Source organism: Stegodyphus dumicola, chromosome 1 (assembly GCF_044657685.1).
Source record: "Stegodyphus dumicola isolate Sdum_Otavi_A_Nest chromosome 1, ASM4465768v1".
NCBI classification, from domain to species: domain Eukaryota; kingdom Metazoa; phylum Arthropoda; class Arachnida; order Araneae; family Eresidae; genus Stegodyphus; species Stegodyphus dumicola.
This window is the reverse complement of record NC_140768.1, coordinates 3,673,868-3,686,546: the sequence shown is the minus strand read 5'-3', so window position 1 is coordinate 3,686,546 and position 12,679 is coordinate 3,673,868. Positions and strand designations below refer to the sequence as shown.

Genomic DNA, 12,679 nt, shown 5'->3' with positions numbered 1-12,679 from the left:
TGCAATTTCTGTTTTCAGTATTAAAAAAAAAATATTTATGTTATATATCAACCACACAAAATAATACATAAAATCAAAATACTAGCATTGGGAAGTAAGTATATTGAGCACAGAGAGAAATTTTTGGAAATGAAAGGTCTTTTGCAAGAAATAACATTTTAATTGATCAGGTGCACATATTGTTTAGTACTAAAATGACTCTGTGGTTTCAGTCCTCTTTGTCTATATCCCAGTAAAAATAAACGCTCCTGCTTGACATCAGGGAACATAATTGTAACTTCACAATGCTCAGTGCTGTAGACACTCAGTGGACATTTGCTCCCTGAAACCACAAAGGAAATACCATAAATATACAAAGGTTATAATTAAACTATACACATATATAGTTTAATTACTGCTATATTTTTATTGTTTATGATAAAAATTATGTGCAATGATTAATTTTTGAAATTTAAAGTTATTTATATCAATCAATAAAAGGAAGGATTTTGTCTCATTGAAAACCAATTTTAAAAGACCTCAGAAATGTAGTGTTCTGCTGTCTTTTCATGTGATTTAGAGGTAAAAGATAAGTAATCAATTGGTTTTCACTTAAAAATTTCAGAAGGAAGAGGGGGGGAAATTTGAAAAGTATTAGTTTGGGGACATGACTACTACGTGCCAAGGGAACCTTTTGAAGGGTGGTATATAAAACAATATAAATTATGGTAAAATGTTGCATGAATTGCAACTTATGGACCCTAAAGCAAAAAACTGAGGCTTAAAAAATGTCTAGAGTGAAATTCGGAATTTTGAAGGCAGATATATATTTTATACCACTGCCGCTGTACATTTTCCCCATATAGCTGCCAATTGTCAATTTTTGTTTTTTAAAGCTGTTTACCTGCCCCATACTTTTAATGTGTATCTGTAGAAGTGGGTGCTTGAATGTAATTATATAAGTCAAAAAATTATAAAATTTCTCTATAAATTTAAGATTTTAAAAATAAAATTTATGTTTTTAGGCACTTTGGTGATGCCACCCAGCTGAACATACTTATGTAAAATATGTGAAAAAGACTTTTGAAAGTGATTTATATTTAATATTATTATTTTATCAAAAAATTTTTCAAATATAACAGTGCATGCGCAAAATGTATCATGCTGTAACTGAATATCATAATGTTACAGGGAAATGTAACTCAGCTGAAAAATGAAAATTAAATTTTTTTTTAAAGTTATTATAGCATAGTCGTATTCATTTATATGAATTTGAAGTTACTGAAAAATGCAAATTTTTAAATAAAGTTTAATTATGGCAAAAATGTGTGAAACGACTAATAAGAGTTTTGTATTTACTGAAATTTATTGGAAATAATCAGTTACATAGGTTTGTTTAATAATTTGTGCATTGCAAGCATGTTTTTTTTTTCACATGGATATTAAAGTCACTGATAACCTTAAGTCCTTCACTGTCACCAACAGTTATCAAGAATGTTTTTAATTAGCATTTTTATTTTAAGGTATCTGTATAGTTTTTTATACAGATGCTTTAAAATGAAAATGCTACTACACTTTTCATCTGACTCTTCATCATTGCTTTCCAAGTTATTTTTGTTAAGGTGACATCATCAACTACAGTTGAAATAAAAGATTTTATGTCATTATTGAGGCCTTCAGTATACAAGTTTTCATAAGTTTCTAAATATTTTTGTATTTAGCATTGCCATTCATTTTGACAAGTTGAAATAATTCATTTTCATCAGTAATGTTTCCATTGAAGGCACTCGAAACTGGAATTTCAAAGCTTGCTTTCTTAAAACAGTGCTGAACAAATCTTTGTGATACGGATAACAAAGGCTGTCCAACGAATGGCATTCAGTACATTAACACATTTTTCAAGCTGATCACTGTTTTTGCAAGCAGCCCGACAAAGAGCATGCTGTAAAAGTAGTTTTTTGTGTTGAACCTTGAAGTTTCTAATCACACCTTGATCCAAAGGCTGTAATAATGTTGTTGCATTAGGTGGGAAAAACATTAGTTTCAATGATTTCAGTGCTGACAAATTTTCAAGAAATAGCAGAATCTTCCTATTTATTCTAGACGTTATTGCATCAAGAGCAACCAGCCATTCTTACATTATGCTTTGTTTCATCCATGACTTTTTCTTGTGATGCCAATGGACTCATAAAATTTTTGGATTGATGTTTTTGAAGTCTGTTTGTTTTTTGGCCTGTCCAATTACAAGTGGTTACTGAAACTCTCCTTCCATGTTACAACAGTGTTATGCAGTGAGACATTCGTTGGAGCTTTTAATCACCAAAGCACTTTTCTTCTTTGAAGCATGGAATTTTATTAAGCAGAATTCCATAAAATAATCTAGTTTCATCTGCACTGTAGTTTTTTTTCACCCTTTATAGCCTTCCCAAACCTTTTAGCTTTTTTATGTAGTCTGTTACATGTTGCATACCTACTGATTTTTCTTTGTCACAAATAATCTTAAAAGTAATGTTATGTCATTGCTAAAAATTTTCCATTTGATGCTTTGAAGCTCTCTAGTCCCAGACTGTCTTTTCTGCCTTTTCTTGCAATAATACTCTTCTTAAGGAATATTTTTTGATCTTATAGAACAAAACAATTGAACACTATTGTATCCATTTCAAATGCTCCAATTTTCTAAATCTTACAGTCTTAGAATGTTTATTTATTTCAATTAGGAATCTATAATTTTATCACTTCTCTATTCATGACTTACATGGTTTTTACTTGTTCCATATTTCCCCCCTAAATCTCTCAAATAAAGCTTTTCAGTTTCTTCCACATGAATTACATTAATTTGTTTTAATGTTAATCTTTTTTTTCTTTGAAGCCATGCTAAATAACGTAAAAACACACAAGTACAAAACTATAATTTTTTTCCTTTTTAGTCCTAACAAGAACTTTCATTTTATCCACATTGTGAGAGACAGGCACATTGACAGGTTGTTCAGTCATGTCACCACCATTTCTTTCCCATTAGTCCCTGTCTTGGATTGCCTTACAAGTTCCTAAAATATGCTTTTTTCCCCTATTAAGAACTATAGCACGAATAACCAGATTTTGAATTATATAAATGTGTAATAGCCTTTTGATTGCACCACAACTTTCTCTCAATATGTGCTCCATTTTCCCCTGCTGAAAGAAATTCTCAAAAGTGAGGGATTAACGTTTCACTTCATTGTTCTCTTGTCACAAAACTATCTTTCATTGAGTACAAATTTGCCTTTGAAACCTCAGAAGATTACTAACAAAGAGTATTTCTATATTTATTTATTTCTCTACCTCTGTCTTATTTTTTAAACTTTTTTTAGCATCCCTTAATAAAAGGTAAGATAATTAAGGTCTCTTTTCAAAGGGACCAACAGAATTGAACCTCATACAGGGGTATCCCTTATTTAGGGTGCTACATAGATTAATTAAACACTTTTTCCAATCCACTTTAACCTTCAATTTTATTTGACAGCACTTTTTTATACACTTTTGTTGTAACCTTTTGTAAAATTAATAGGTTTTTGCAAAATTTATTTAAAAATACTTCTTTTCAAAATTCCTGTTTGTTTTTTTAATGTTTTAGCTACACATGTCCTTTATATATTTCTTTCCATTTGCTTCACAATAATAATTAAAATTTAAAAAAAAAAAAAAAAAAAAAAAAAAAAAAAAAATTTTTTTTTAGTTATTTTATTGCATTTTGTGACAGGTGCAAAAAAGTTCAGCTGCTTAACTTAATTACTAATATATTATGCTTGGTTAAAGAAATTATTTTATTTGTTCATGGGAAGTCAGGGAAATTAAAAGCTGAATTTCAATAGAGATCTTGTACTGCAAATGCATCTGCATTTACATCAACTTGAATAAAATATCAGGAAATGTATAAAAACTGTAAGTTTTATTCTTAGAGAGAAAGGATTTGACTTCTTTTCACTGACTTTTTATGTGAACTTGAGGCTCGCAATTGTTCATTAACTTTTTTTTTTTTTTTTTTTTCTTTTTGATCAAGTTCTAAATTTTGAATTTTAGAGTTGTGACTGGTGTAAACAAGTTTCTGTTTAAGAATTTATGCTCTTTTGATAAACTGAATTTGCATATTTAAAAATAAGGTAATTTTTAGTTAAGTAGTGGTCACTTTGTTTTCTGGAAATTAACTTTTAAATTATGTATAATTTGGTAATCTGATGTGCAACGTTAGGATAAGTATTCTGAAACATGAGTTGCTTTGTATGTTTTAGGAAACTAAATCACCTACAAAGGGAGCCGAGACAAAATCTCCTGCATCTAAGAAACCTAGAATATTTGAGAAAGCAGCAAGTAAAGAGAGCAAAGAGCATAGTGAGGATGAAGTTCCATTAGCGAAACGTGCGGGAAGAAGAGGTACTTTTCTCTACTTTTTTTTTTTTTTTTTCCTTGAGTCATATTTCAGTGAGAACAGTAATTTTTTTACTAAAGCAAATTAAAAAAGTTTTTTTTTCTTTCTGTTTAAAAATATGAGTTGATTCAAAATACTTGTTAAATCAAGTAGTGGCATCTTCTCTATCATGACAATAATTGAGGTGTGTTAAGTTATTATTCTTTTGTAAAAAATCTTAGTTTTTAAATGAGGGTGCATATTAGGTATTACTCTTGTTATTAAAATGTCTTACTTTTACTTTTTAAATGAGCCATTTTCTAATTTCACAAATGAAAATGTTGCAAAAAATCAAATGCGGTATAAAATAAGAGATTCTGCAACTTTTGATGTGCCAGATTGCATGATTTTTTGCAAAATTGCTTTTTATGCCAATTTGTGCTACTAAAATTTATGTGCATGCGATTTTGTGGAATTTTTGCTATTGCATCATTTTATTGTGCTGCTTTTTTCAATTTATGTTTTATTTAATATATTGTAAAGTGCTTGTAAGTTAAAATAATGTATCTATTAAAATTAATTTATAATAAAAAATACAATTTATTAATACTTAAATAGGAATTGGCATCTGCCGAGCCTGAAATCATAGAGCAGGTACGATCAGTTTTCCGTGCTAGGTGCTGGTGTTCTCATTTGTTTGAACTTGTTTAATCTTTCTCTGATTTGTGAGTAAATGTGCAAAATGCATGTCTGATTATGACTCCTGTGTTATCTTAAGTCTGAATTATGATGTTGAAAAATTCAATATCATCTTTAACCCTCTGGGTGGCCAGGGTTTTTGCTAAGAAAGCACAAATTTCAGTTTACAACTAGGAGAACAAGTTGTTTTTTTGATTTTAATGCAAAAACTTTCCTGGTATTTCATACCTGGATTTGTTTTCTTTTGATATATTGCCTTAATTCCATTGACATATTTTAAAATGCACGTATATATACATTCTTACAGATATCACAATCAATATTCTAGGCCGTATATATACGGCCTTGCCGCTTAGAGGGTTAAAAATGCTTGGCTTAAAATAACCATGTGTGATAAATGGCTAGAAAGAATGAAAACAGACAAGACTAAAGCTTATTGCAAGCTGAACTGACAAGACTAAAACTTTCCAAACTAAAGGCACACAAAGCTAATTTAAAGGAGCATGGCTTCTTTGAAGCATAATCAAAAGTCTCAGCAGACCCTGAGGGAAATTTTTAAGAAAGAAATGCCATAAAATTTCTCATCTGAAACTTTACATTTACATGGGACAAAATGCACAGCATTTATAAAGAAAGCCATTTCACTTGAGTCTGTCAACAAATTATTGAAATTAATAAATCTTCTTTTCTCTTATATGTAAAATGCACAAATGTTTCATGTTGTAAGCATCTATGCTTATGTGTGAGTTATTATAATGAAAAAGAAAATAAAGAAGACATAGTTTTTAGGACTTGCTGAGTTGCAGATACTACTGCTAATGTGTATGTAAACAAGCTATTTTCCAGAAAAACTGACATTAATTGAAGAAATTGTTCTGCTTTTGGGACTGATAAGGCATCTGAACTATGTGGAGTAAAGCAGTCCCTTTTTACATTAATAAAGATATCCCTAATGTGTTATTAATTTAGAATCTGCCACTCTCTGCAATTGCCACTATAATATATTTTCCTTCTGAGCAATACTAGATTAATTAGGTATGATAATATGTTCTGCAATATATCAATTACCTAATTATATTAATATCATGTTAGTATTAACTTAGCTAAAGCCAGTTTATGCTGAGAAAGAAAAGCTGTAATTTAATTCATAGGCTTGCATCTTTCCGATGCAAAGTGCTTTGAAAATCCAGGAAAAGGAAGTTATTTTGAAAGCATAAAACACTTAATTGAAACACATACAAAGACAGACTTGAAACTAAAGCATTCTCTCACATTTTCAAACTAAAGATTAATTCTGATTCTCATATTCTAGAAACTGATATCACTCTACCCCTGCTTCAGTTTACTTCATTTCTCAAGTTTATTTCAAAATGAAGAAAAATTTTATCAAAAGTAATTATACCAATCAAGTAAAATGGAATAATTCAATGAAAAAATATTGTTTAATGACACTGGATGTGATATCTTTACATTAGAGTGGAATATGATTATAGTAAATTTTTTTGAGGCAACCACCTCTGAAAATGGCTTGCATATAGAAGAATTAATATAAACTCTATAAAACGATTACCTCCACAGGAAATCAAACTAATCTGGAATTATGGGTGGTTTTTCTTGTAAAGTATTCACTGTTGTTTTGTAATATACTTTATTTCAAATGCTACTTGTTTTTTGGTTAAAATGAAATATTTTTAGAATTGATACATACCATCTTAGCAAAACTGAGTTAAAATTTTAGAAGTTAAGACATGAATGTGTTTATAACTGGAATAATTATCTCATTATATATATGAAATTCCAAGATATCCTTCCTTATACTTTTCACCATATTTAAATTCTGTAAGAAAATTCGAAAGATAACTTAATAAAATAATTATTATTTAACTTAAAACTAAATAATAACTTACTAAATGAATAAAAGTTCAAAAGATAACTTTTATTTATTTATTTAGTATATATATTAATAATTTTTCTCTTTTACATGCTAAAATTCTCATTAGGTAGGGGAGATAGTATATTTCAAACATTAATACTAAAAATATTGTAAAAAAACAACATGCACTCGAGTTGTTTGCCTATTGTATGCATAAAGAGCAAATTAATTTTTCCCCCCCTTGAGCTCAAACTTTCCTTGAACAGAACAAGTTGACAGCTTAAACTTTTTGCTGTTTTTTTTCTTCTTTTAATTGTTAGCCATAGAATGTGTAAAATTGTTATTTATTATTAGAGTAACAATTACGGAAAACTTTATAGTTTCAAGACTTTTGTATAATAAGAATTAGGGGGGTTTAATGCATAAATAAAATTGATAAAGGTTGTTAAAACAACTTCATCTTGTTTGCTGAAGATATAGTAAATTTTAACATTTTGATGTTATGCTTGACAAGCAAGTACTTCAAGTGAAATATTTTTGCTATTTATCTATTTAATGTTTCATTTGGTAATATAGACAGGTTGTGCTTGTAAAACATATATTAAATACTTATTGTGTATTCTGCTGATATTTATTTTTATGGAAGCAAAGTTTAAAGTTGAATTCGAATTTTGAAAGAATATTTTGCAGCAAGAAAAGGACGAGGCAAAGTTCCAAAGACAACACCAACAAAAACAGAAGAGCCAAAAGACCAATATGAATTTTCTGAAAGTACAGAAGAAAACTCTGTAGGCTATCAAACTACCAATACCTTGTGCTACATGCCCCGAGTGAAAGATGAGAGTCGTTTTGAGGAATCTAAAGCCAAAGCAGGAGCTATTCAGGTAATTCTTAAATGTTTGATATTATTGTGAGATCTCATACACAATTTTCTGTTAAGATTTTTGTATCATGTAGGGAGGATATCAGGTTACCATTGACTCTTATTACAGCAAATGTCCATATCTTGTTGTTTTAACCAGTGCTTTTACTATTTCAAAATTTATTGTTTAATTGTATTTAATTTTTTAAAATAGATTTTTCTTGTACATATGTAGCATATTTAAAAATATGCTTTCTTATTGTGTTCATCTGCCATGATCATCTTTCATGGTCATGTGAATAATATTGTCTGTTTGTCATGAGGATGTGGCGGTTGCCAAAGTAGCAGAATTTGTTCATTTCAAGCAGGAACGAGTCTGATAGAAATTTTATCCTCTGCAATGCTTCTTTTAGTCATTGCATTATTTTATTATTCAAACATTCTTTTCCCAGTCAATGCTTTTAATTGTTTAATTAATTTTTATATTGTTTTTGTACCTAATTTTTTAATTGTTTTTATTCTTACATAATTCTGATTAAAGTTTGTTAAACTGCATTAATTTAAATTTTGTGGAATTAAATCAAGATTATTATTTCTTTTTCAAACAAAAATGTTAATATGCCAGTGTAAGAACTCTATTTTATTGCTATATTTTATTAAGTTCTTGTATAAACAAACTACCTACACATGTTGCCACCTAAATTTAGTAAATGAAATTGAGTTAAAATAATTACCATGTTCCCCCAAAATAAAAATGTATATTAATTTTTGCTGTAAGTGATGCATTAAGGCTTATTTGCCAGGAATGTCTTATTTTTTCATTCACAGTAATTTACATTTTCCCATTTACAACAATCTGTATTTATTCATATATTTATGTACAAGAATTTATATTTATTCATATATTCAAATGCAGATACAGTCAAAAGTCGTTAATCCGGACTCGTCGGAACTTCAGCGATTCCGGATTATTGATTTTTCCGGATTATAGATCATCAGTTTAAATCTAGTAAGATGGCATACAGAAATTATAAAATAAAAAATATGAAACCGTAATTTATGAAATAAAGAACAATTATGATCTAAAGAGTATCAGAAAGAGCTTAATATTTATTTGTTTATTTTAAACATTTCTTAGTCAATGTAAGTTGTTTAAGTTGCTTCGTTTTATGTGATAATACTTTCTCTTTAATTCTATAAACAGACATAATTTCTTGTTCAGTCACAGAGTTCCACTGTTCAAGTCCTATAATTGCTGTGTTGAGAATACCGACTAATTTGTCAATCGAAATTTTTTCGTTTTCAATAACCTCTGTGTCACTTTTTTCACTATCGGAAGCAAATTATAATGACGAGGAATTTGATTTAAATCATATCAAAAATGGAGTATGTCGAGATGAAATACTACATTTAGTAAGGAATTATAAGCCAAATAAAATAAAAACATCTGTACTGAAGATAAGGATAGTGCTGACAGATCAACTTCCAATTCATTGCTCGCCGCGGTGTTCCCCCCGCCAGCAGAGCAGCGTGAAATCGATATACAGATTTCTGAATGGTTAGAGAAACAAAGGATATGCCTTTATCCATTTTTTTACAGCAATTCCACTTTTTGTTTGATGGACATCGAAACCTACTTTCGCTTTGTAGATCATTTGGGAACTCCAGCATCGGAAATTCTATTTGACATAATCAAAAGTTCAAGCTTACTTTTATAAAATTGCTCTAACAATCTGCAAAAAATAATAAGCTGGATCCAATTCGAAGATTAAGGAACAACGCATTCTGCAACATTAACTGAAATAGATAATTAAATCATTTTAGCTTATGCCGTCCGTTATACATTAAACGCGCATGCGGACATGCATATATGCAGCCGTAAAGGTCTTACGTGCATGCGTTAATGCCTATGCGCATGCGTCAATGTGACGCATGCACAGAAAGTTTGTAGCTTTGAGGTACGGATTATGGGTGTCCGAATTAATGACTTTTGACTGTATTCACTCTGGAACATCGTCATAAAGCTCTAAACCCTGAATCCTGAACTGAATTTTTTCAGCTCCATTTCCTGTAAAATCATTGGCTGTAATCTCTCATGTCTAGCAGCAGAGTCTCCTTAAAAGGAGCATTTTTTCTGTATGTTATCTGCTTGTAAAGTATTATAAACACAGCTGTCAGTGATTTTATCTTATAAATTCATCATTTAAGTCACGGTCTTTTACAGGCTAAGCTTCTTAAAATTCTTAAAATCAATCTAAAAATAAAAATGTTGATTTTGCTTCATTCTGTTTTCAGTGTAGTTCATAGTTGCCAAGTTTTATTGGGAAAAATTTCTAATTTTTCATCATATCTCATGGTCTTCTGGTAGATCTCTTGATTCAAATATATCCGTCCAAGAGATCCAAATCTCTTGGTTTTTAATATTTAGCTTTTACTAAGAAAAAATTTTCTTCATTAGTATATGGAATTTATTGATTTAATAAATTTAAATTAGGCAAATTCCATTCCTTCATATGGAATGATTTTTCTTACTAAATTTTTTTTGATCTGAGTTGTCTTGATCTAATGTAGATATTTGAAGAGCATTTTATGAAGGTTCAACCAGTGTTAAAGTGTATTAAATTTGATTTACATCAATAAATGGTAAATTACAAAGTTTCTTCAGTCAGCAGTATGTACATTAATTATTAATTTTATTTTCATCTTTATTAGAAATACTTGATAAATAAAAGCTACCTCATTATTTTCATTATTTTCTTAATATAATTCTCATTATTTTCTTAATATAAAAGTAAACAAAATTAAAAAATCGAATAAGCCAAAAAACATAAAATTTAGGATATGAAATATTAATATTAATACTTCAGAATCATATTATTAATAGTTCAGTAACCTGAATCGTGCATTATAAAGTGAATTTAAATCAGTTTGGAGTCCTTTTAAAATTATGTCCTGGCATAGCATGAAAAACCTCTCAGAAACTTCCACTTTTCCATATTTCAGCTAACATAACTATTTATATGCACAAACTGTCTTTAAATGATTTGTTTAATCCCTTATCAAGAATATGGAGGTATGCAGCCATTTCTGTGGAAAGCATAATTTTGGGATCTTACATTATGGGATCTTTACTGCAGTAAGTGCTGACTGAATCCTAGACTGGCAGATTTCTTTGTCCACCTCAAGAAACAAGTAACATGACACCTGCCTTTCATAGCACAGAAACACAGAAAAAGATAGGAATGAAAATAACAAGAACTGTAATATAAAAGTATTTTCTATCATTGTAACATGAATCGCTTCGTAGTGCACTAAATATGAATTATTTTAAGAATAGGTAATTTTTTGGTTAAACATTGTATAAGTTCTGGAAAAAATTAATTACAATACAAAAATGTCTCAGTTAAAGATATCCATAAAGTTCATGATATCAGATTTTCGCGCTTTTGGAAGTTTACTATAACTGTATAAAACTGCATTAAGTGTATGTGAAACTGGATAACTTGAATGCAAGTTAACAGTAGACTTGAATGCCAGTGGACAGATTTAATAACTTTATTATTTTCTAGATTGAACAGTGTTAATAGCCTTTTTAGAAACAGTTCATATTGTTGAAGGAAACCATTTTTCCATTGTATGATGCTTTGAATTCTTCTGGAGGGGATATGTTTAGACTGGGCTGCTATTACAAGGCAAATGCTTGAATATCAAACTGCAAACAACCGTTTTAGTTTTCTGTCAACAGTCCATTCACAAATGATGTCTTCTAAGTTAGGAAAAAGTAGCTGCCAACCCAATCCTCATTTTCACTTAGCATTCCTGTATCTACCTGTTGACTGATGTTATTGTATTCAGATTGTGATTTTTGAACCATTTAGAGATTCATTATCATCTGTATGCAGATAGCTGTTAGATTCTTGCCAGCGAGTCTCGAGGTTTCTTTTCTCGTACTCAATGTAATAGCTTTTTCTTTACATACTTATCATTATTTTCCTTAAATCTGATATGAGTGGCAACAAAAATTGTTAAAAATAATGGATCACCCAAACTTTTGGTCATGGCAGTAACTAGCTTGCTTATTTTTGCTTTTGCATTAGTTAGCTGCCTATCTCATCCATTTGAAAAGCAATGAATAGTGCTTTAGCAAGCTCTGTTTCTTTTGTATTATGGCGTGCAGTATAATTTCGTACATTGGTGTGATATATAACAATGATGTGATCATAATATTTCAACTCTTACTGCACATTGGCATGTGAATTTAAAGGCCATTTTTGTGCTAATACACATTAAATTATTCACAAGTCCAACTTACAGAGATTCTTGTAATATAAGATCATTTACAATAATGCTTACTATTATTTTTGGTTTATTGCACTATTTCAGTTAAATATGTAATATCATGTGTTATCTGTCTCTGTAGGATTCAGAGGAAAGAAAGTCTTCAAACATGGGATCTCCAGTTGTGGAGAAAAAGTACTTGCATTCTCCTTTAAGAAGTAAACAAGCACGGACATCTCTTGGATCCACTCCCAGTTAGTATTATATAATTTAAAATAACTAATTTTAATAATTTATTTTTATTAAATATATATTTGCTATAAAAAGTTGTTTTCTGTGATAATGCAGTATATTTTATCTCTTATTTGTAAGGAGTCTTTGATTTTTGTAGTTTTTGTTAAAAATAGAAATGACATTACTTTATAAATCTGGGAAAGGCAGATGATTGGTATAAGTCCAAGTAATGATGGCCCTGTTTCGAAATAAAATAAGTTAGGCTACACAATTATTTAATTATTTACATAATGTACAAAGTTACAAATTAGGTGCTCTGCGAGCACAGATAAGGTGGGACGAGAGAACACACCGTAGGTCCGCTGCATAA

The 12,679-nt window shown here is 29.6% G+C and overlaps 1 protein-coding gene across 4 annotated transcripts in view; it reads left to right on the top strand.

The window, feature by feature from the left end:
* The window catches only part of LOC118192179 (uncharacterized), a 115,396-nt gene that overhangs the window by 67,816 nt on the left and 34,901 nt on the right, over positions 1-12,679 (top strand). For 2 of the 4 annotated variants that reach the window (XM_085812321.1, XM_085812332.1), the window contains 3 exons: positions 4,248-4,389; positions 7,626-7,819; positions 12,218-12,329. In XM_085812321.1, the coding sequence (XP_085668447.1) occupies positions 4,248-4,389; positions 7,626-7,819; positions 12,218-12,329 (448 nt within the window). Of the gene's footprint in view, positions 1-4,247; positions 4,390-7,613; positions 7,820-12,217; positions 12,330-12,679 lie in introns of all 4 variants that reach the window. The other 2 variants (XM_085812319.1, XM_085812325.1) reach the window with 1 other exon arrangement.